Genomic DNA, 25,803 nt, shown 5'->3' on the forward strand with positions numbered 1-25,803 from the left:
GCTCACTATGAAAAGTAAGGCCAACATGTGATGGTCATGTAAGGGTGGGAAAGACAATTTTAAGACGGTGCAGTGGGTATGGGGTGTGATCTAGTTCTCCAGGCCTCTCCAAAATGACTGGGGGTGGAGGTTTAGGTTCCTATGACCAAGCTCTCACATACGCGTGCAGGTATTGTGCACCTCCATTAGAGATGAAGGTACTAGGATCTGCAGCAGGGGTCCTCAAACGTTTTAAACAGTGGGCCGGAGGCAGGGCCAGACAGAAGTGCTTGGTGGGCCGCATGTGGCCCGCGGGCCGCAGTTTGAGGACCCCTGCCTTAGACCATAATGGTGCTTGCGTTGTTTGTCTATAGTTATAGCCTACTTGTGCTATGTAACGCCACGTTATGTGTTCGGATATGTTCATTTGAGTAACTACAATTTGCTCGACTGTGCAGCGCCTGTTTTGGGGGCTAATCTTTTGTGGGCGTCCCAATCCTGCAGATCAGGGGTCCTCAAACTGCGGCCCACCAAGCACTTCTGTCTGGCCCTGCCTCCGGCCCACTGTTTAAAAAGTTTGAGGACCCCTGGTCTAAGGGAATGGAAAGGCTTCGCTGTGAGAAGACCGGAGAAGCAAGGCCTGGTCAGACGGATCCGTTTTTCTGACGCACTATTCTGATGACCGAGCCAGTATTTGGCATATGTGTCATGAATCTATGACCTCTTCCTGTCTGGTTGGTGTAATGCTGTGGGCAGACCTAAGATAGGCCATAAATATCTGATAGACGTCACAGGTATTACAATAGAATCATCTTTTCCTAGAATATCCTTAAGAGCCATATAAATAAGCGAAAAGGAGACAATGAACATGTCTCATGCTTTTGTCAACATCTACACGTGGAGCACATATGTGAACGACTTTACACGCCGCGCATACGCCAAACTAAGACTCCTCTGGACTCCATGTATTCTGCGCTGAGCGATGAGTCTTCTGTATTCATGGTGATCGAACTCGAGGTCAAAGCCATCATACTTAAGAGCGCCGGTGAGGATTAGAGAGGAGATTATCTCACAGGTTATTAAAGAATATACAAGTCTTCAAGAACAAATTGGGCAAAGTGGATAAAAAGATCAGAGCTGAAAATGTATATATGGAGGTCCTGGAGGGGACACCAGGAGGTTGGCAGTAGGGAGGGGGGTATCCATTATCTCTAAATCGCAGCTTGGCTTAGAAAGTCATGAATAAAGTAGTTCAGGTAAAGCGTCTCAGGCCTAGTATGAGCGCACACAGGGTGGGGGGATATGGGGGTCATTACATCGCAACTGAATATGGGAGTATCAATGTAACGTTCTGTAGTGAACGACAAGTTTATTTCCTCCCCTGGTTAATAAATACAAAGCAGGGAACATGAGGGAGATTTCCGGTTAATAAAACCCGTAAAATGATCTTTAGTTAGATGTAGCAGATCTGAGCGGGTCCTGTGGCTCAACATGCTGTGAAGAAAACCTTTTATCATCTATCTACAGGTAATAAATGTAGGATATGTGGGGTGTGTGTGTGTGACTTGCTAGCACCCCATAATCATTAAAACAGGGGTCTCAAATCCCCCTGCATAAATGGAGCATCAGTATGCAAGGGTAAACGCCACTCCATAGACTTCTATAGGACTAACCGAGTGCTGTACTCAGCTTCCATAGTTTTTTAGTAAAACAACATGAAAAATTCAGGAATAATCGGAGTCATGTCCAAGAAAACAAAAAATTGGCAAGTTAGTAGAATGAGTTAAAAGTGTGGGCCTTTTACTAAGCCACTGTGCAGATGAAGCAGAGCTGGACTGACTTTCTGCCGTCGCTATATATGTATTAAAATAATTCAATAGGCAAAAAACAATCCCCATGTGTTTAACTCACAAACCGTGTCTCCGCTTCGCCGGAGAAGTCTAGCGAGATTTGTGACCACTTTAAGCCTACGACAATATAATTAGGAGCGCCGATACCTAGAAGCGAGTCCAAAAAGTTGAACATTATTAGAGCAATCATCATGGCGAGCTGCGGAAACATCCAACAAGTGCATTATGTTTGTTTACGCGGAGCTGCTTGGGAATATGACAGAGGACGGTAACCGTCTCCGAAAAACTGGCCGAGGAGCCTTCCTAATGACCAGAGATGGCGGCTTATTATGCGCTTCTGTGCATCAACAACGTTTTTTGGCCGCAGCGTCTGCTTTTCTGAGATCTAATTTAATTTTTCAAGACCAGTTACCGAGCAAACGCCGAGGCCTACCTATCCGTGATCAGCCAGTGTGAAGGGGGCTAATGGGCTGCTAGGCAACCTGACACCGGCAAAAAGTGAAATAAATGTACACAAGAAAATGGCTGACTGCGCCGCGCTTATTGTCAGGCAATGTTCTTTTCTTTGGCAGAAGTGGACGAGGGCGCAGCTGACCATCCGCTCCGGCCTTTGTTCAGTTTCCATTAGATACTGATAGGAAACCGATGAGAATTTACTCTTTTCCATTCCCGGGAAGGGGGGTAAAAAAAAGCTGTAAAGTGTAGTTGAAAAAGAGAGAAGAAGGTTTAACGTCTGGCGAAGTTTCTGAACAGGATGCACGGCGAATATCAAACGTGCCAAGAAGTGGCCGTCAAGATTTATGGACTGGCAGAGAAGGTGAAATGGCGGCTCTTCGTTCTCACATGTCAGGAAGAGTAAGTGTCGGAGAGAAGAGTCCGGACATTGCCAGTCACTTCATTAAAAAGACTAGTTCTCTGCGTGAGGAGGAAAGGAATAATGGACATTTTATGATTATTACATTTACATGAGAGTGACGTACAGGTGACATTTACAGACTGAGAGGCCATGACAGTAACGTATAAGAGACATTTATAGAGAGAGCGGCCATGACAGCGACGTACAGGGAACATTTAAAGATAGAGTGGCCACGACAGTAACATACAGAGCAACCATGACATGATCGTAACGTACAGGAGACATTTACAGACAGAGTGGCCATGACAGTAACGTATAGGGGACATTTACAGGCAGAGCGGCTATGACAGCGACATACAGGGAGCCGCCATGATAGTAACATACAGGGAAATCATGACATGGCTGTAACGTACAGGAGACATTTACAGACAGAGCGGCCATGACAGTAACGTATACGGGACATTTACAGGCAGAGCGGCCATGACAGTAACGTATACGGGACATTTACAGGCAGAGCGGCCATGACAGCGATGTACAGGATACATTTACAGACAGAGCGGACGTGATGGTAACGTACAGGGGGCATTTACAGATAGAGCGGCCATGACTGTAACGCACAGGAGACATTTACCTACCCAACCAGGTATGGCCCTAGCTATAAATAGCACTAATAGACCTGCTGTGGATCAGATCTACTATATACGTTATGTACTATATATATATATATATATATATATATATATATATATATATATATATATATATATATATCTTACATAACGTTGTAACCACATTACATCACTAGTTTTGACAGTCCAGAGCTGCATTCATAATTCTGCTGCTTATTATTGCAAACCTCCTTAATAATATTGCTGCGCTCATACAACGTGACCTTGTTGGATTATTCAGTGATCATATCACTGTATACTGAATAATGACCCCAATTTCCAAATTGCAAACCTTTGGGACATACTGGTTCTCATTAAAGGGAAACTTAAAGTACTTTTCTGGTTCCAGATGCATATTTCATGTTAATGACCTTATCCACAGGATAGGTGCTGAGCTGCAATTCCCCGGGGCCTATGCTATACAAAGGACGGGGCACAGATCGCCTCCGATTAGCTTCATTTGCGCAGAGCGGTTTCTGCTCCCCGTCCACTTCTATAGTTTCCACAGGCAGCTGGATCAGTGGATCTGTCATCAGTATGAAAAATGCTTTTGGAGCCAGAAAACCCATTAGATAGACCAGGCGTCTCTCCTAGGATCTCAAAAAAAAAGGGTCCACGTATCTCCATATGAATAAAGTATTTCTAGTCCCATAGAGAATGACTGCAGGGCCAATATACGTGCATGTCACACAGATACATTCAGATTGGGGGAAAGGGATCCTCATACACATGATGTGAAATTGGACCTTCACAACCATATAGTTACCCCAACCAGGGGCTCAGGATAGCTGCAAGAATATCTCTAAGTATACCTAACCGTGTAATCTTATCCTTGCCAAGGGGGGCACAATGATACAGGGGTGAGAGAGGGCACCATGGCAGATAATGCTTAGAGGGAAGATAGGACGTCATGGAAGGAGGAGCACAAAACTAGACAAATCGCTATATTTTGGAATTTGCAGACAAGAAGAGCCCAATAACATCCAAGTATATTATTTAGGTATAAAATATATATATACACATATATATATATATATATATATACATATATATATATACATATATTATATATAATCACTAAAACATTCTTGCTATTGCGTCTCATCACCATAAAATGCCACATAACCGCATCGCCGCGAGGGTGGGGCCTGGACACTCAATATTCGCTTTATTTCCTGACTCAGCTGCTGTCACGTCCTGAACACAATTCTGCAAGTTCATTTTGATAATTACATCCATATTAAAATAATAATTAGCTTGTGTACTTCGCGGTGAGACTTGAACGCAGCAAAACACAGGAGGGGGCAGATCCTGGTCAAGAACATTTAATGGGAGCTAAATCAGTCATTAGCCACAGAATCTGCTCGTGAATGCGACGTTTTACATTTGCGAATTATATTGGGGGGAATAAAAAAAAAAAAACAACCCAGAAAATTAAGCCGGGAAATTCATGCACGGCTCTCAATTATTTGTGCCAATATCTTAGCAGCTTGAGCCTGAATGTTAATGCCGTCGATAAGCGCTCACTTGGCGTCAGAGATGATTTTAAATAAATAATAGTAATAATGAAAATTGCAGAGGGAACAAATTACACAAACAATAGCGGGAGGCAGCGGCAATCACAGGCCTCTCTGCATTACAAACCACATAATTGGAGTCCCAGACCGTGCCACGTGCGCATCTATTTTCATGTAAATGACTAAATGTTCCATATAAGTCAGCTGCATTGTAATAAATAGATGTAGATCTGGGGGGTACGGCCACTCCTTACGGGGACAACAAGGAAGTGTGAGGAGTCATATTGGGAACCTTTGGCAAATTAATTCTTTCACATAAAAAACAAAGTTGTGCCATCCCGAAGGCCGTCAACCAAATAAGGGGCATGCGGAAACCACTCTATATAAATTACAGTTTGGTTTGCTTTACATCCTAGTCCTGTTATATGCCCTGCTAAAGAGTACCTGAGTTGCACTACTTGAAGGGTCTTGCTAGTTGATCGGTTCTATGACTGTATAAGCCTCATACATGGTGTCCTATTAGTTTCTCTGCTGCCAATAGCTCCATTACAGAGAAGTCTACCCCTCACAATCCATTACTACTACTACTGGTTTTCTTACATATAATTCTGCCAGTAGCAACAGTAAAATATCAAATAGAAAGCTCAAATGACCTGAATATAGGAGATCCAGGGACACCGTACTGAAAATCCAGATTATGATGCAGCTAAAAAGTTCACTGATACAGACGAAAGGAGAAGTCTTAGCACATATAGAAAAGCTACTTATTGTGTATTGTAACACAACAGCTAGTCAGAAGTAGATAGCTTTAGGTGGACTCTCCTTGCAGTCCTCTCTGAACAACGTATAGGCAGGGAAAGCTGTGTGTAGACATGCAGAGGCTATGAAGAGAGACCTGTCCCTCCCCCCTCCTGCGCTTGTTAGTTCCTAAAGATGGACCTTGCATAATAACAAAGTGAACAGCAAATTAGGAAGGAGGGAGACGTCTGGTGGCAGTAACTTTACAGAAAACTGCAACATTAAAGTGCAAGGTTATTTTATGTGGTTTTTGACATGACTTTTCAGCCTCACATTGAGCTAGGACTGAAACAACGCTGCGGATTCCACATTAAGTGTTCCTACTAAACAGAGGGCTACATTCAGCTCCACTTAAGACAATGAGACTTTAAAGTGTTTTCGGTATGGAAAATTCTCCAAATCTTTGAGGAAAAAACTGTGAACATACCCCAAGGCCGGCCATACAGATTAGACCAGGGGTAGGGAACCTTCGGCTCTCCAGCTGCTGTGAAACTACAACTCCCAGCATGCTCCATTCACTTCCATGGGAATTCCAAGAACATCAGAGCAAGTATGCATGCTGGGAGTTGTAGTTTTGCAACAGCTGGAGAGCCGTACGTTCCCTATCCCTGGATTAGACAAATGAGTACAATCCTATTTACCAAAGTGTCCACATATTTTGTGCTATTTATTTCATTGCCCTTATACATGGTGTCCACTCACCGGTTACAAGTTCTCTTGTTTCTTGGTCATTGGTTTTTCTCAGTAGTCTAAGCAGTGCGGGGATTCCTCCGGCGTTCTTCACCGCTATCTTGTTTTCATCAGTAGATTTGCCATATACTAAATTCCTCAAGGCGCCACATGCATTTTTCTGAACTTCCAAAACCTTGTGATCCAGAAGATCGACCAAGTGTTTTATTCCTCCAAGTCGACACACCTGGAGAGGAGAGGTAAAAAAAAACAACAAAAAACAAAAAACAAAAACAATAAGAAAAATTTAAAACATTGTAGCAACGAACAATCTCATGTGCTACTCATGTCTGGGCTTATAAAGAAAACTTGTCACTAGGTTTGGGGTTCGGAGTTTTTTGTAGGCGATTTTGACGCGGAATCCGCCTGCAAAAAAGGCTCCCGTTCAATTCGAGTTGCTTGAGCAACCCTAAATGCCCCTTAGCAGGGGAGGAAAAAAATATAAAAATCTTTCCATGGCCTTGGTTAGAAATAAGTGCGTTGAGCGCCGGTCCATGGTACTCAGAGTACGCCGATTATTATGATGGTGTAAATTCTGAATTCAAGTGAAGTGCAAGTGAAAGAGATGAGATGGCTCTACCGAAATAACAGCGTTCTATTCCTGCCGCCTGAACGTTGGCGCGTATTCTATGACAGACAAGCGATTGCTATAATTTCGCCAGAGTTTAAAACGCAATTATTGGTATAGGGAAAAGCTTTGTTATTTATTGATGCAGGTGGTTTCAGATGAATTGTGCAGAAGTTTTCTTGGCTCGTCTTAAAAGCCGCTGTTTTTGTGACAATCGGTCACTGTTGTCAGCTGTTGGGTCACTGATCTGAAAACAAAGTCCCCGGACGCGAACGCGTGACTGACTGATAACTATTGGAAAAAAGATTATTTGCAGCACGCCATCAAGTAAACTGTAGTCTCAGTTCATCGGCTCATGGACATTTTGTAAAGCTTATTCATGAGGATGGAGCTGTATGGCCGCCCTAGAATCCGATAGTCATCATTTACTTCTAAGGATATGAATAGTCTACATACAAGATGCTGGGTCGGGAGTTTATTTCAGTCTTAAAGGAAATCTCCATTCTTGAGAACTTACATACTATTAAAATAAAGCTATAATAAGATCTGTTGGCATCTAGTCCGCTGTGTTGGACCCCTCTAGTTTAGGTTCACTTGGCTGCCATGGACATCCAAGAGACCACAACAGGCAGGTACCCAAAATGTAACCCAAGCAATTGCATGGGACCCCAGAAATCAGCGGCCGTTACACTGGCAGGAACCTACTGGATTATTTCAATAGCTAATGGGCCATATTAATTCTTACCACTGTATTGCGGACCACTAGGGGGGCAGTATACTGTACTTGTGGGTACATAGGGGGTAATATAATGTGCTTGCGGGTACATGGGGGGAGTATACTGTGTGCGTGTGGCTACAATGGGGGCAGTATAGTTAAAAAAGGGAGCAGGATATTGTGCTGTGGGTACAAAGGGGGCAGAATACAGTTCGTGTGGGTGCAAAGGGGGCAGTATACAGTGCGTGTGGGTGCAAAGGGGGCAGAACACTGTGTGTGTGGGTACTAAGGAGCAGTATACTGTGCGTGTGAGTAATATCTTACCTCAATTTTAATTTTATGGTCCCCAAAGCAGAGATGTTGCAGGTAAGCTGCTGCATTCGCTTGCACTGAAGGGAAGTGATGCTGGAGCATATGAATGACCTCAGGTAGTTCCGGATCGCGCCAAGCAAACTCCCTGAAATAACAAGAAAATACATTTATTTCAGCAAAGATTCAATCGAGCAACTCCAATATCCACATGGTGAGAGGTATGGGTGGGAAAGGTTCTCTGCAACGGATTGCCAGGAAGAGCTAGGAGAGGGAGGCAAGAAGTCAGAGCAGTAACATGACTGGACAAGATCTAACAGTATGGGAGGACAACTGAGTCACTGACTAGACGGATCAGGGAACAGCACACAGCACAATGCTGAACCAGGCTTAGGCTAAGGCCACACAATGCAGAAATGCTCCCCTTTTTGGCTGCAGATTTTGCCAATGAGTGGAATCAGAAGGAATGGAAAGCTCTTAAACTTCTCTTTATACCCCATCTATACTTCTCCCACTCCTGGAGAAAAAAATATGTTACAAAAACTACAGCTTTTCTGCAACGTGTGACCACAGCCTTGCAATTCCACCATGGCTCATTCCATAAATGGGTAAAATGTTACCCATGTGATAAGAGGACATAATAGATGTAGTATCGGGGTCTGAGCTTACTGCCGAACATGAAACAAGTATATAAAATAAATAAATAAATAAATCACAAAAAATTTAAAGTATAAAAGAAAAAAAAACTTGCACAAAAGTCTACCGCTTTATACCACAATAAGTCAAAATACTAACAGGCGAAGAGACGTAAGCTGGGTACTTTGGGACTGCGGTGCCTGACAAGTGGAATATTCCGATTCTGACGTAGAAAAAGTCAATTTTAAGTGTCTGTCCAATTTAGGAGACAAAGGTCAGATTGTGGCGGTGACCACTCCATGATCGAGCTCTGCGGGATAGAATTCATGGAGGACGCACAAAGGAACTTACAGGACACAAAGGGGTTGTCCCAATATGGACATTTATCCCCTTATCCACAGTACAGGGGATACCGTGTCCGATCACTGGGGATCTTATCAGGTCCCCATTGTTCAGGAGGATGTGAGACCTAAGGCCCTTAAGGCCTCCTGAGATTACATTTTGGACAGCCCCATAGCAATGAATGGCCTCCTATCCTCCTGATCACTGGGGGGACCCGGTGATCGGATACTTATGCACTGTCCGGTGGATAGGAGATAAGTGTCCATGATAGGACGATCCCTTTAAGGATCTGCTGCCAAGATGATGGTTCCAGTCCATGTCTCAATGAGTCAGGGCTGTTTTGATAGGGATCTACACAATATTCAGCAGTCTCGATGATCAGTTCTGGTCTGAACAAGTTGTCAAATCCTGTACAAAACCATCACAGGGGGTATTAAGAAAAAAAAAAAGATTACATATATCTCATTGAGATCAATGGGATGCTGATGTGAGGCACCCTAAAAGATGAAGGTCCTGGAAGGTGCCGTCATAAGGTTTCTCTGGTTCCTATAATATAAACCTCCCAAATGTCTGTCGATACAGGAGACAAGATCATAACCAAACATGGAAGCCTAGTGATCGCTGAGGATGATGGCTAGAAAACCCCGTTGGAGTTGAACTGGCCGCCATCTTGTCATCACAGTAGTAACAGCAATAAATCAGACAGCTGAGTACCATTTTTATTTTTAATAGGTTATTTTTTCCATTGTTGTTATTGGTCCATTAAATGGTATTTGGCGATAAATTATAACTCCATTACTCGCGGGTCATAAGGACAATCCGCAGGCGATACCTTTCCGATCAGACAATTTATAAAGTAGATGGGGGCACTTTGTAAAGCAAATTACACCGCCGGGCACTTCTGACATCACTTAATATTAAATGGGGGTAATAAATTACATCCGCACACAAAACGTACAGTTCTATCAGACACGGCGGCAAACCGCTCACAACAACGAAAATCAAAAATCTATTTCCGTGCTAATTATATTACACCTGAAGAACATGAACGCAGGCGGCTTCCTAAAAAATAGCCCAGCAAGGCACGGAGCCACCGGCAGATCGATAGGCCCAACAAACAGCGCACAGCGGATCAAAGCCATAACACAGTGTGTATAGCAGCCAAGACGGATTCTGGACCCGGCTTTGTTACCTGTATGGTCGCCAGCATCTTGTCGGAACGTGATAGCAGTACATGACAGCTCCTGGCATACGGAGTGAAGTATTCTGAGAAAGTAATAAAGCAACATACCCGCAGCTAGTGCCAGCTGAAGTCAACCAACAGGTACAACGCGCACACACATACCTTACTGTAGCGTCATACAGCTCTGCTGTGTCAGGATAAATTATAGAACGCAACGGGATTAAGAGAAGGGACGGCTGGAGAGGGAAGATTGAGCAGTAGACGTGGCCAAGACAGAAATATTCACGACAGAATAATTATTCTTAAAGGGATACATTGTGGACCGACATGTACATCACAGACCGTATTACAATAGACGATAACACCACTGAGCCGTCATTACATCACTACTGACAATAGATGATGTCACAGATTATCTCCGCACCCTCCCTGCGCTGAGCATGCCTAGAAAACTCTCCTATAGACCTCAATGACTCGGCTCCAGGATACTGCCATGACTATGCTGTAAAGCAGATCACTAAATGACATTAACGGAGCAGAGGACAAGCTCAGGCAAGATGGCCGCCTTCAGAAAATAGAATAAAAAAAATATTTAAAAAATCTACAAATCAGAAAGGAAAAACAGTTTACGAAGAAAAAAAAAAAAAAAAAAGATTTCACAGCTGTAGTAATAAAAAAAAAAACTTGAAGTCATTCATCGATGTCAAGTTTTTTTTAATTTTTTCTCTTTAATCAGAGCTGTGTGTATTCAGTCTTAGAGATGGTTTGTTATAGTCCTTGCATTGTACTGATCTATAATAGTAGATTCCCAGCCTTCTGGTGGCATCACCTTCTATTACTATACACAGTATAGGGCGGTAAAGCCGCAGGGACCGCTATGACAGAAGGAGCCCGACCTCTGGAACAGAAAGTCTGGGAGATGCAGGAAATATCTGGTATAAGCTTCATTTTCCAGATGCAAAACCAAATCTACCGCACAGAGACAAATTGTGGATTTGATTGAATGTTATTAAACGTTGCACTCTTACTCATAATTAAACCAATAGGTGGCGCTGTTCTCTCGGTATGTGCGACCGAAGCTGGATTAGGAATAGTCACACGTAATAATTATCATCTACCATCCAAGCAGTTCACAAATCACTTCCATTCAACCTCTCCAAAAGTGGGGGGAAAAAACCCTTTGCCTCAGTACACACGTAAGGGTTACAACACAAAAATGTAGGTACTCACAAGGGAACTTAATACCAATGGCTACAGCTGATTGTTGGGGGTGATATATAGGATTATGGGATACAGTGAGAATCTAAGATCTGTGATATATAGGGTTATATGATAGAGGAGAGAAGCTGGGCTCTGTGATATATAGGGTTATATGATAGAGGGAGAGAAGCTGAGCTCTGTGATATATAAGTTATATGATAGAGGAGAGAAGCTGAGCTCTGTGATATATAGGGTTATATAATAAAGGAGAGAAGCTGATCTCTGTGATATATAGGTTATATGATAAAGGAGAGAAGCTGAGCTTTGTGATATATAGGGTTATAGGATAGAGGAGAGAAGCTGAGCTCTGTGATATATAGGGTTATATGATAGAGGAGAGAAGCTGAGCTCTGTGATATATAGGGTTATAGGATAGAGGAGAGAAGCTGAGCTCTGTGATATATAGGGTTATATGATAGAGGGAGAGAAGCTGACCTCTGTGATATATAGGGTTATAGGATAGAGGAGAGAAGCTGAGCTCTGTGATATATAGGGTTATATGATAGAGGAGAGAAGCTGAGCTCTGTGATATATAGGGTTATATGATAGAGGAGAGAAGCTGAGCTCTGTGATATATAGGGTTATAGGATAGAGGAGAGAAGCTGAGCTCTGTGATATATAGGGTTATATGATAGAGGGAGAGAAGCTGACCTCTGTGATATATAGGGTTATATGATAGAGGGAGAGAAGCTAAGCTCTGTGATACAGTATATAGAGTTATAGGATAGAGGAGAGAAGCTGAGCTCTGTGATATATAGGGGGTTATATGATGAATTATATGGCTATATAAGGAGAGAAGTTGAGCAAGTAGGAGATATATAATGGTCAGGACACTGTCTCAGGTTGCAGGACTTAGCACTTTTTTAGATGTGTCCTTCACTAGATATCAGTCTCTTTCCAATAGCTCAAAATTGACTACAATTTCCCAATTACATCAAATTGCCTGTTCGTACTTTGTAGGAAAGTAAATGAAATATGCGGTAAAACCAAATGATAAGTGATAAAACAACAGGGGCAGACAAGGTGCTTATTAAGGACTTAGCAGACACCTAGATAACGCTAAGTACAGGATGTCTGTGCGGTGATAAGATGGCAGCATAAAATCTCCCTGTCGGGGTAATTGCACTCCTGTGATATCATAGGAAAAGAACCAGCAAATATTTTCAATGCTATATTCCACTTGCTCCACTCCTGTCTATGGGCTATGCTTGGCATTGTAGTTCATTCTCATCAACTTACTGCTATACCAGGCAAAGGTCACGGACAAGAGTGCAGCGAAACCCGAAAAAATATAAATATATATATATAACTTTTTTGTAATAATGCCACCACTATCAAAGCAAATATCAAGACAAAAAACCATAAAATAGGAGATGGAGGGCAGTGTGCACGATCTAGGTCAGCAGCAGCAGGACAGTCCGCTAAGTGAAGGGCGACGGCGTATTCACACAGGCTGCTAAAATAGGATCAGTCAGGTGTCCGTTCTTTTAAACCGAAACAGAGAGATGAAACAAGTCAGACTTGCAGAACTTTTTCATCCAGCGATCTTCAGCAGTCCCTGCGACAAAGTCTCCGATGTAGATGTGAAGACCGCCATATACAGTTTCTACATTGGCAAAAACTATATTAAAAAATGACTTCATTTTACATGTTAAGAAAATTAGTGCAGAGACGGCAAAGCTCACATCTGTGGCTGGAGACTTGGTCACAATGTCCGCCTAAAAAAACCCAAAACGGATACCTGACGGACTCCATTATAGTCAATACGTTAAAAATACTCAGAGTCAACAGTTAAGTGAAAAATACAACAATTTTGCAGTTATGTAGAGAGAAGTCAGGACTCTCGCTGGATTTGTCTGAGGTACTAACAGCTCCTGCGTTATTGTCTATTAAAGCCAGGGAAGTAAACTGCGACTTTACCGCGCACGCACCCTATGTTTGGCGCATGCGCACATAAAGTTGACGCTAGGTTCACACTAGTGTTTGGATTCCTGTCCTTTGGGTCTGCATGGTGACCCAGAAGAAGGAGACGCTGTCCGCTTTAAGAGTGGCTACCTGCGGACCCCATAGACCAGGGATAGGGAACCTTCGGCTCTCCAACTGTTAGGAAACTACAACTCCCAACATGCTCCATTCATTTCCATGGGAGTTCCAAGTATGCATGCTGGGAGTTGTAGTTTTGTGACAACGGGAAAGCCAAGGTTCCCTACCCCTGCCATAGTCTATTAAAGGAATCCACAGGGTTTCTGCATGGTTTCCTCCTTGCAGGACTTTTTTGGCCTTAGACGTATTATTACAGCTTTAGTGACCAACTGCATAAGCTCCAACAATACGGACAGCATTAGGATTGGGATATTTGGGACAATAATTCAAACCACCATTTCAACAGCACCCATTTAGTGTCCCAAATAGTCCTGACATGTTCCCTTTTCACAAATTAACTTACTGTATATATGGAAATTGCAACCAGCCATGGTCTACTCACCTGGGATCCTTCTGTATGCTGTCAATGGAGGGCGATCTTGTCGTTCCATCATCTGGTGGGGCGGCGTGCGTCATCCTGTTATAGGTTCCGTCAGATACCCGGTACGGCATTGATCTGTACGGCTCTGCATAGGTAGCTGCGGTGTTGAGAGCATAATTATTTCTTTGGTATGCAAGTGTGTTACGTTGGCTCAATGTCCTGTGTAGATTACCCGACCCTAGCAAAATAAAACAGTAAGTTCACGCCGGACCTCCAAAAATAACACAGCCTGTATGTATGTCTGCTACCATTACTATAGACCCCATCACCCAAAACACACAAGTACAGCATTACGACATGGGTGGCGGTGAGAACACATGGTTAACCCTTTATCCCAAGGTATTTACAACATGCAGCTGTCCAGCTGGGGGCAGGGTAACAAGTGTACAAACAAAAGTAAGAGGTATTTGCTATTGGTGGTGTCAGACAGGTGCTTGGACCCTGCGTATTCACCTTATAGGAATCTGCCAGTTTTTGTGCTCGGACATTACAAGCAGGTTTAATATGGAGGATAAAGCCTGAGCAAATCCTAGACCGCACAACCACAAGGCCATCGGGTTGTATACAGGTATAGCGCCATATCTTTCTAGTGGCTGTGCCTGATAGTACAACTCATTCCTATTCAAGTGTAGGGGACTGAGATGCAATACCAGAAGGACGCAGCCATCTGATCGACACGGTGCCAAACATCAAGCCCCCCTCTCACCTAAAGAAGTGGATAGAGCCATCTGACCAACAGGGTGTCAGAAATCAGGACCCACTACCTAATGAAGTGGACACAATTATCTACTTAAAATCAGACACCCCCTCCCCAAAGTCTGATATGGATAAGCAATCCTGAAGATAGATCAATGTCCAGGAAAACCACGGCGTAACATGGCTCTTGTTACAAGCCCTGCAGCTGTGTAAGCGGAGGATAAATCCGAGTGACCACTCACTACATGTAAGCAGAGATTGTTGTATCACTTTGCACTATTTAGCAGATCCCACTGACAACTATGAGACATAATAAGTCTATTGTGTCTGTCTATAAGTATAGCCTGCGGCTTGTTACACAGGCTGGTCTAAGCCTCTGTCTGACACCTCATTATACCAATAGACTACAATGGAATATTAACACGATGTAACAATAAATCACGTCATGCGCACGGACACGGAACATAAAGCCTTCTCCGTTATTACAGGATGGGGTGTTAAGTCAATGTTAAGTCATGTGGAGACCGTGGAGTTGTTTTACCTCTGTCTTCCATGTCTATACACCACCAGTAGGGGGCCTCGCTGCTCCCATGTCTTGCTTATAATGATTCAGTTCCAAGGAAACAAAAACTTTCTTTTTGAAATTGCCGCAATTTAGTATTTTTGACACAAACTCAAGTTTTTCTTATCAATTAAATGTATTTTATGCAAAAAAGTTAAAAAGCAGCGGCACCGTTCTGTGGGTGTGAACATACACCAAATCACTGGATCTCAAACTAGATGATCTGGCATTCAGGTGGTGCTCACTGTTAAACAAATAGTCCAATATAAATGTATTTTATTACTAAGACCGTAAATACTAAGCTTTAGTATGAGAAGCTGCTGTGAGGCCTGGCGTCTGTAGGAGTGCCAGAGCAGGAAGTGTTATCATAGGGACGCAGGAATATCAGATGATTTCAACAGTAATATAGGTCTTGTATATGAGACTGTATACCTTGCTGCAGGTCCAGTATACAACTATATGACACACTGCAGGTCCTGTACACAGAACAATACCTGTATATAAGGACACTACAGGTCCTGTACATATGACACTATGGGGATCTGTATATATGACACTACAGGTCCTGTATATAGGACACTAGGGGTCCTGTACATAAGAAACTACAGGTCCTGTACATATGACACTATGGGGTCCTGTATATAAGACACTACAGGTCCTGTACCTATGACACTATGGGGATCTGTATATATGACACTATGGGGCCTGTACACATGACATTACATATATATATATATATATATGACACCTGTATATATGACAGTTCCTGTATATATGACACTATGGGGCCTGTACACATGACATTACGGGTCCTGTATATATGACACTACGGGTCCTGTACACTTGTGGTAACCCGGATGATCCTAATACCTCTGCAGTTTTTAATAATGAATGGCCTCGCACCAGTGAGTTAATAGGCCGCAGCGTCCCCAGGAGACAATCACAGGAGACACGTGTAATGGCGGGGTATGACAGCCATATATTAAAGCCTCCAGACTGTAATGTACCTTCATATTATGATCCGGCTCCTGCCCGTACTGACAGGCGCGCAGCCTCATCACACCTAATGGATGTTTAATAGGGAAGGTTATTTGCATGAGGTCATTTAGGCTAATGGGAGAGCCGGCTCTGACAAGGTATGAAATAGACCGGGTGGCCAGAACGAGCCATTTATAGAGTACGGGCGCAAGGAGCGGTCAGGGATCAGCGCGCCGAGGAGAAGAGAAGCCTTTATACTTTTAATGGCGGTGTCAGATCCGAGCTCCTTCACTATAACTCCGCAGATTATTAAAGTGGAGCTTCAGCACAGAAGATTTTATTCCACTATTTTTTATTATGCTGTAAAAACTAAAAGCGACTTTTCTCTTCTTATAAACCTCAAGGCTGTAAATATATAGAAGTAATGGGGAGGGGGGTGGAGGAGACCCCAGAACGGGAGTTCAGGCCATAACTACAGGACATGCGAGAGTCAGGAAAGGCAATAAATCTATCAAGGTGAGATGATATCATTATAATACGCCAGGTCTGCCACAGACTGCACAGTCTGAACATGATCTAATCTGCTTGATTAAATAAACCTCTGGGCACGTAATGTCCTCACGATTGGAAAGAAGGGGACAAAATATTTTGGGAGGTGAAGGTTGTACTGCCTACACCACTAAAAAGCTTTGCCAAATTGCTCCCAGTACCTATGGCGCCCAATGTAGGGGTGCCAGAAGGGAAGCTGGGTAGAGATCAGCTGAACAAGCATATGGTCTACAGCTATGAATGGTACGGCCATCTTAAAGGGGTTTTCCAATGAAATTTTTTTTTTTTTATAAAAAGCGCCCCATGGTCTTCTTGGGCCTTCAATAAAGCCCCCCACCTAAGTTTTGTCCATTTTAGGATGGATCCTGATTGTCACCGCCACATTTCAGTTTGTTTACATGTCTGGCCAATTGTGGGCCTAAAGCCAACCAGGCTCATGATGCCTTGCCGTAGAAGAAAAGTCAACGACAGCCCTGTCACGCACCCTCCACAGCGACCTGCCCTGTGATGCCAGTCCCGTCTGTTCAGGGAAATAGGTGGGGGGAGGAGGTAGAGATGAGCTGGGTATGTAGGTGGTACTGGAGGTAGAGATGAGCTGGGTATGTAGGTGGTACTGGAGGTAGAGATGAGCTGGGTATGTAGGTGGTACTGGAGGTAGAGATGAGCTGTGTGTGTAGGTGATACTGGAGGTAGAGCTGAGCCGTGTGTGTAGGTGATACTGGAGGTAGAGATGAGCCGTGTGTGTAGGTGATACTGGAGGTAGAGATGAGCCGTGTGTGTAGGTGATACTGGAGGTAGAGATGAGCTGGGTATGTAGGTGGTACTGGAGGTAGAGATGAGCCGTGTGTGTAGGTGATACTGGAGGTAGAGATGAGCCGTGTGTGTAGGTGATACTGGAGGTAGAGATGAGCCGTGTGTGTAGGTGATACTGGAGGTAGAGATGAGCCGTGTGTGTAGGTGATACTGGAGGTAGAGATGAGCCGTGTGTGTAGGTGATACTGGAGGTAGAGCTGAGCCGTGTGTGTAGGTGGTACTGGAGGTAGAGATGAGCCGTGTGTGTAGGTGATACTGGAGGTAGAGATGAGCCGTGTGTGTAGGTGGTACTGGAGGTAGAGATGAGCCGTGTGTGTAGGTGATACTGGAGGTAGAGCTGAGCTGTGTGTGTAGGTGATACTGGAGGTAGAGATGAGCCGTGTGTGTAGGTGGTACTGGAGGTAGAGATGAGCCGTGTGTGTAGGTGATACTGGAGGTAGAGATGAGCCGTGTGTGTAGGTGGTACTGGAGGTAGAGATGAGCCGTGTGTGTAGGTGATACTGGAGGTAGAGCTGAGCTGTGTGTGTAGGTGATACTGGAGGTAGAGATGAGCCGTGTGTGTAGGTGGTACTGGAGGTAGAGATGAGCCGTGTGTGTAGGTGATACTGGAGGTAGAGATGAGCCGGGTATGTAGGTGGTACTGGAGGTAGAGCTGAGCCGTGTGTGTAGGTGATACTGGAGGTAGAGATGAGCTGTGTGTGTAGGTGGTACTGGAGGTAGAGATGAGCCGTGTGTGTAGGTGATACTGGAGGTAGAGCTGAGCTGGGTATGTAGGTGGTACTGGAGGTAGAGCTGAGCTGTGTGTGTAGGTGGTACTGGAGGTAGAGATGAGCTGGGTATGTAGGTGGTACTGGAGGTAGAGCTGAGCCGTGTGTGTAGGTGGTACTGCAGGTAGAGATGAGCTGGGTATGTAGGTGGTACTGGAGGTAGAGCTGAGCTGTGTGTGTAGGTGATACTGGAGGTAGAGCTGAGCTGGGTATGTAGGTGGTACTGGAGGTAGAGCTGAGCCGTGTGTGTAGGTGGTACTGGAGGTAGAGCTGAGCTGGGTATGTAGGTGGTACTGGAGGTAGAGCTGAGCCGTGTGTGTAGGTGGTACTGGAGGTAGAGATGAGCCGTGTGTGTAGGTGGTACTGGAGGTAGAGCTGAGCTGTGTGTGTAGGTGGTACTGGAGGTAGAGATGAGCTGGGTATGTAGGTGGTACTGGAGGTAGAGATGAGCCGTGTGTGTAGGTGATACTGGAGGTAGAGATGAGCTGGGTATGTAGGTGGTACTGGAGGTAGAGCTGAGCCGTGTGTGTAGGTGATACTGGAGGTAGAGATGAGCTGTGTGTGTAGGTGATACTGGAGGTAGAGATGAGCCGGGTATGTAGGTGGTACTGGAGGTAGAGCTGAGCCGTGTGTGTAGGTGATACTGGAGGTAGAGATGAGCCGTGTGTGTAGGTGATACTGGAGGTAGAGATGAGCCGTGTGTGTAGGTGATACTGGAGGTAGAGATGAGCCGTGTGTGTAGGTGGTACTGGAGGTAGAGATGAGCCGTGTGTGTAGGTGATACTGGAGGTAGAGATGAGCTGGGTATGTAGGTGGTACTGGAGGTAGAGCTGAGCTGTGTGTGTAGGTGATACTGGAGGTAGAGATGAGCTGTGTGTGTAGGTGATACTGGAGGTAGAGATGAGCCGTGTGTGTAGGTGGTACTGGAGGTAGAGATGAGCCGTGTGTGTAGGTGATACTGGAGGTAGAGATGAGCCGGGTATGTAGGTGATACTGGAGGTAGAGCTGAGCCGTGTGTGTAGGTGATACTGGAGGTAGAGATGAGCCGTGTGTGTAGGTGATACTGGAGGTAGAGATGAGCCGTGTGTGTAGGTGATACTGGAGGTAGAGATGAGCCGTGTGTGTAGGTGATACTGGAGGTAGAGATGAGCCGTGTGTGTAGGTGATACTGGAGGTAGAGATGAGCCGTGTGTGTAGGTGATACTGGAGGTAGAGATGAGCTGGGTATGTAGGTGGTACTGGAGGTAGAGATGAGCCGTGTGTGTAGGTGATACTGGAGGTAGAGATGAGCCGTGTGTGTAGGTGATACTGGAGGTAGAGATGAGCCGTGTGTGTAGGTGATACTGGAGGTAGAGATGAGCCGTGTGTGTAGGTGATACTGGAGGTAGAGATGAGCCGTGTGTGTAGGTGATACTGGAGGTAGAGCTGAGCCGTGTGTGTAGGTGGTACTGGAGGTAGAGATGAGCCGTGTGTGTAGGTGATACTGGAGGTAGAGCTGAGCTGTGTGTGTAGGTGATACTGGAGGTAGAGATGAGCTGTGTGTGTAGGTGGTACTGGAGGTAGAGATGAGCCGTGTGTGTAGGTGATACTGGAGGTAGAGATGAGCCGGGTATGTAGGTGGTACTGGAGGTAGAGCTGAGCCGTGTGTGTAGGTGATACTGGAGGTAGAGATGAGCTGTGTGTGTAGGTGGTACTGGAGGTAGAGATGAGCCGTGTGTGTAGGTGATACTGGAGGTAGAGCTGAGCTGGGTATGTAGGTGGTACTGGAGGTAGAGCTGAGCTGTGTGTGTAGGTGGTACTGGAGGTAGAGATGAGCTGGGTATGTAGGTGGTACTGGAGGTAGAGCTGAGCCGTGTGTGTAGGTGGTACTGCAGGTAGAGATGAGCTGGGTATGTAGGTGGTACTGGAGGTAGAGCTGAGCTGTGTGTGTAGGTGATACTGGAGGTAGAGCTGAGCTGGGTATGTAGGTGGTACTGGAGGTAGAGCTGAGCCGTGTGTGTAGGTGGTACTGGAGGTAGAGCTGAGCTGGGTATGTAGGTGGTACTGGAGGTAGAGCTGAGCCGTGTGTGTAGGTGGTACTGGAGGTAGAGATGAGCCGTGTGTGTAGGTGGTACTGGAGGTAGAGCTGAGCTGTGTGTGTAGGTGGTACTGGAGGTAGAGATGAGCTGGGTATGTAGGTGGTACTGGAGGTAGAGATGAGCCGTGTGTGTAGGTGATACTGGAGGTAGAGATGAGCTGGGTATGTAGGTGGTACTGGAGGTAGAGCTGAGCCGTGTGTGTAGGTGATACTGGAGGTAGAGATGAGCTGTGTGTGTAGGTGATACTGGAGGTAGAGATGAGCCGGGTATGTAGGTGGTACTGGAGGTAGAGCTCAGCCGTGTGTGTAGGTGATACTGGAGGTAGAGATGAGCCGTGTGTGTAGGTGATACTGGAGGTAGAGATGAGCCGTGTGTGTAGGTGGTACTGGAGGTAGAGATGAGCCGTGTGTGTAGGTGGTACTGGAGGTAGAGATGAGCCGTGTGTGTAGGTGATACTGGAGGTAGAGCTGAGCTGGGTATGTAGGTGGTACTGGAGGTAGAGCTGAGCTGTGTGTGTAGGTGGTACTGGAGGTAGAGCTGAGCTGTGTGTGTAGGTGGTACTGGAGGTAGAGATGAGCTGGGTATGTAGGTGGTACTGCAGGTAGAGCAGAGCTGGGTATGTAGGTGGTACTGGAGGTAGAGCTGAGCTGGGTATGTAGGTGGTACTGGAGGTAGAGCAGAGCTGGGTATGTAGGTGGTACTGGAGGTAGAGATGAGCTGTGTGTGTAGGTGATACTGGAGGTAGAGCTGAGCTGTGTGTGTAAGTGGTACTGGAGGTAGAGCTGAGCTGGGTATGTAGGTGGTACTGGAGGTAGAGCTGAGCTGGGTATGTAGGTGGTACTGGAGGTAGAGCTGAGCTGGGTATGTAGGTGGTACTGGAGGTAGAGCTGAGCTGTGTGTGTAAGTGGTACTCCAGGTAGAGCCCGGCTGAGCAGGTAAGTGGTGGTGAGTTGTTTCTGAAGGTAGAGCTGAGCTGTGTATGTAGGTGGTGCTGACGTGGTTCTGCAGGTGCTATGGTGGGGCCCAAGGTGGAGTTGAAGACCCCTTTATGGCCATGTCACCGATAGAGCGCTGTGCCTTCCCTTGTCCAGAATTGGCAGCTTGATTAGGGACATCAGACTTCACCAAAAAAGAATAAACCCATTTCTGGTGTGTCATATGACTGGTGCATGAATGCAAGGAATGGGGCCATCTCTTAAAGTACACACCTAGTTATTGAGGTATGGATACGTCACCTGTAACTATCAAGCATATCCTTACTGCACGATTTAACACCGTAGCCAGAGTATAGGACTTTCCATACAGTATTAAGGCACCCTATTTTTTTTGGAGTAATGTCCCTTTAAGGGCATTTCGGTCCTGGCCCATCAATACTATGTGTGTAAGTAATTGGCCGCCAGACTTTAATAACCGAAGTAATGAGGCAGATTCCCTGACTGCAGCAATACAGAAGTGGAAAATTCCAAGTAGAAAGTGGAGTTGGTTGTGTATTTCTGTACTGTACACCGGGGAGTCTTGTCAACACCGCATTGTTTTCCCGTCCATCAAACCATTAGTTTAAATCATTTACGGTGCGGCTCCCATTTAATCAGTGCGGCTGATTTACTGCTCCGGAGGTAATTGTCTGATACAAAAGGTCCGCTACAAATGACTTCTGTGCGGAGTAACGCGGTCACATCTCATGTATATAGCACATCCGTCATCCTGCGGAGGCTCCGTGGCGTCCATCACTGTCACACCATACAGACAGAGTGCGCCATAGTGCCCAAAACAAACCGGGTGCGCACTGATTAATTAATCCCCCCCGCCCCCCCGGAGGGGAAACTTTACATAACCAGAATCTTCTCCTTGGTCTCAGTGCAGACTAGTCTATTTCCCTTAAAGTGTTTCACGGGATCCCCTACTAGTATGTATGTTAAAGAAAACGATCCTGGTGCAAAAATGGTTAAATAGTGAAGTACACAGGGGGTGCTAGTGAGCCGTTCTGATGATCAGGCAGTACATGATGGTTTTTTTGCAGTGATCCCCCTAATAGTCAGCTGTGAGCTCAGGACTGTGAAGAGCCGACGGTTTGGGGGTCACACAACATCATAACGTGCTCTGTTCACACAGCCAAGTCCTCCAAAAATACAGCCCACACAAGGAGCGTATTTCCCAGACAAGACTCATGTGAATACAGCCCTTACTAACTGATTATTTCAGCTCAATATACTGTATTAGTTGTATTCGGTAAGCTCCCCCTAGTGGTGGCTACAAGTAGCCACCCTTTTCTTTTACATTTTCTTCTATGCAAAGGATTTGAAGCGCAAGACAAATAGTGACCTGTCTGCTATGAACATATCAGGAAATGAACCAGTATAGAGATTTTTCGACTTACTTTAAAGGTGTATTCCAGTAATGTGTTGATCAGTGGGGTCCGAATGCCGGAACCTCCAACAATCCAATTTATTTCAATAGCTGAAACCTGGCACCCGGGTATCTTCAGTGGTCCCAATGAAATGAATACACACAATACCGCCCTGCTGCCATATTCAGTGGTTGGTGGGCATCTCGGCAGTCGGTCCCCCACCATTCAGCATGTTACCACCTTTAAGCCTCTCTCTATAATTTACAGGTCGTAGTTGATCGAAGCCCTTGCGTTCACTTTACATGCCTAGCACATTGGTCAGAGATCAGGCTTATTAGGCAACATCCCAATAACTAAAAATCCAACCAGGTACCTATAAACCACATCTTTATATCTGAGGGTTAAAAACCAGTAAGAAAATAAAACAGCGCTCCGCAGACCCACCTGAGCCTGTCCGGTAGACCGCGGTCTGTGAACCCTGCCGCAGCTCAATGGTTCCATGGTTAGCGTTGCGATACACAGGACTGTAGTACGTTCTGCCCTCGTATATGGGGGTAATCTGCAGGTCGGGGGACACGGCAGAGCGCAGATCCTGGCCTAGTTGGCTATGCTGGCTTGCATAAGAACTTCTTAAACCTTAAAGTGAGGAAAGAGACAGAAATTAGAAATCACTCCTAAAGAAGCAGGACCGGCGAAAATCCCTCCATGGTCTGACAACGCACATTATAAAATGAGGACATGACCGTTCAACAGACACGGATGTTTTGTATAGGATTTGAGTTTCCATAAAACTGTAGAGCAGCTTATCTTACAAGTATGTGTTGTGCTGTTCCTCTGTTATTCCTCCTAGAAATTTATGAATAAATTAATAGTAGGTTGTTACCAGTTAGGGGTGAGTCCCTGCACACCCAGTTGTTATTTCCAGGAGGATAACAGAGAACTTAAGGGTAAGTTCACACGGGGTTTTTTTGGTCAGGGTTGAGGCCGTAATCGCCTCAAAATCCTGACCAAAAAGACGGTTCCCATTGAAATCAATGGGAGCCGCTCAGGAGCTTTTTCCAGGAGCCGTTTCTTCCGGCTCCCGGGAAAAAAGAAGCGAGGTGTTCATTCACTCCACCCTCCGGACTAGGCCCATTCAATTGTGCCTAATCCAGAGCGGAGTGCGTGGCTGGATGCCGGTATAGTGCACCGGCCTTCAGTCGCGGTGACCCGGCTTTTGGATTGGAACCTGAGGCAGTTTGCACTTACCCTAAGAAGGAATGAAATCCAACAGTGCTCAATCTTTTGTGACTAGTGGTCACAGCACCTTTGGGGTTACAGGGCGACTCCATTCAAATCTTTGGTCTCGTGACAAGAGTTGCGTCGAAAGTCTCTGCAGCTTTGGCCTTACACTCAATAGTAAAGATCAGAACCATATGGACCCCTAAGTTCCTCTTTGCTGCACTACCACCTATTAATATCAGCAGGACAACCTGCTGAGAGTTATAGTTCACATAACCTTCACATGCCCTTGTTTTTTCTATTGGTTTACATTGGGGGTATTTGCCGCTGGTGAATGTGCAGGATCATATACCCCAAATATCCTACAATGCCTATGGCTGATGTAGGGTGTAGAGGTGCATGAAGTAGGGATCAATGCTTGGTTTACAGTTGGGGTTAAGGGGATATCGTCACTCCTTAGGGAGAGACTACCATTTAGGTGTGTGGAGTCTTCATTTTGTGCTCCACTATGCAAAGGAACATGGGAAGAATATGCAAATCTGTCTTCCATAAGACTGTACTTGGTAAAATCCCACATCATTGCATTGCATCAAAGGCCTCTGGGAAGGTCGGGCATAATGTTAAAGGGAGCGCCCTCTATTGGGCTGCATGACTGAGGCACTGTCTTCCTAATTACATCATGGAAGACAGATTTGCATATTCTTCCCATGGTTTACAGTTGAGAAGAGAATGCCAATGATATATGTTAAACCTACTCTACAAGTGCAATGTGAACACAGGCTAACATGTACAGACCAGGTGATGGGATAGCACTGGCAGCTGGGTAGATGCAGAAAAAGCAGCATGGACGGCGTATGGAGGATATTACTGTGCCACCTGCACCTCCAAAGACCCATTGGTCTTCTTCAGTGAGCCCTGTAAAGGACCTTTTCTGAGTTTGGACCCGTGATAATACACAATGTGTATGGGGCCATAAGAACATAACACGTGAAAAACATGGCTAGCTCACCGACAAAGCAAAGTATGTTATCCTTAATTATAGAACATCGTCTTTAAGGAATATGAAACCTGAAGGTCTCGTAAGATGAATCAGAAGTCAAGTGGAAACAAAAACAGTCAGCAATTCTCACACGCGTGTGTCACGGGTCTCCTAAGTCATCCCACTAACTCAGCACTGTGTAAAATCACAGCTTCTTAAGATCCACGAGACAAGACGGCGGTGAATACGCCGTGACAAGACGTAATTATAAGCTCTTATTCCTCTCTAAACATGGCGTTACAATTACGAATGTGTCGCCTGTCCTCGGTGGATCTGCGTTGCGGCGGTACGGTACAGTTTCTGCAGTTTAACACCTACTCCTGACTACGGCAAATCCACCAAATCATCTCCTCAGCTGAGAATACAATTCATCTAAAAGCAATTACGTGGAAAAACAGCAAATGGAGATTGGGCAATTTGTTATTGATAATTGCCGTTCCCACCTGGCAGGAATTTTTCTGATCTGAATTTCTAGATAATTGTTTCATCTGAACGGTGAGCTATGATTTGGAAATACTGTACATTTTTGCCCCAGGCATATAAGAGGAGGAGGCCTTGCTGAATGCAGAATGACATGTTACAGGAGCGCTCAGACTCCTAATCACGAAGACGCCTCGCCGCGGAGAAAGTCATTAGTCAGCTAGAAATGGCGAAAACGAAAGCAAATTGTCCGTGCGCATCTGTTCGCATCCTCCGACAGTGCACACTTGTCATCATCTGCCATAATTACTATAATGAGCGGTGGACACTGCAAAAAGACTGGGCAAGACAAAAACATCAGGAAAAGTTAACATTTCAGAAATATCTAATACCAAGCAG

The 25,803-nt window shown here is 45.1% G+C and overlaps 1 protein-coding gene across 3 annotated transcripts in view; it reads right to left on the minus strand.

Moving 5' to 3' along the window:
• The window catches only part of PKP4 (plakophilin 4), a 176,828-nt gene that overhangs the window by 22,800 nt on the left and 128,225 nt on the right, over nt 1–25,803 (minus strand). For 2 of the 3 annotated variants that reach the window (XM_075284453.1, XM_075284452.1), the window contains exons 8-11: nt 23,169–23,360; nt 13,896–14,112; nt 8,005–8,137; nt 6,371–6,584 (exon numbers count right to left, since the gene is read on the minus strand). In XM_075284453.1, coding sequence (XP_075140554.1) covers nt 6,371–6,584; nt 8,005–8,137; nt 13,896–14,112; nt 23,169–23,360 — 756 coding nt within the window. The remainder of the gene's footprint in view (nt 1–6,370; nt 6,585–8,004; nt 8,138–13,895; nt 14,113–23,168; nt 23,361–25,803) is intronic. The other variant, XM_075284454.1, reaches the window with a different exon arrangement.

The sequence above is a fragment of the Leptodactylus fuscus genome, chromosome 8 (assembly GCF_031893055.1).
Source record: "Leptodactylus fuscus isolate aLepFus1 chromosome 8, aLepFus1.hap2, whole genome shotgun sequence".
Classification (NCBI taxonomy): domain Eukaryota; kingdom Metazoa; phylum Chordata; class Amphibia; order Anura; family Leptodactylidae; genus Leptodactylus; species Leptodactylus fuscus.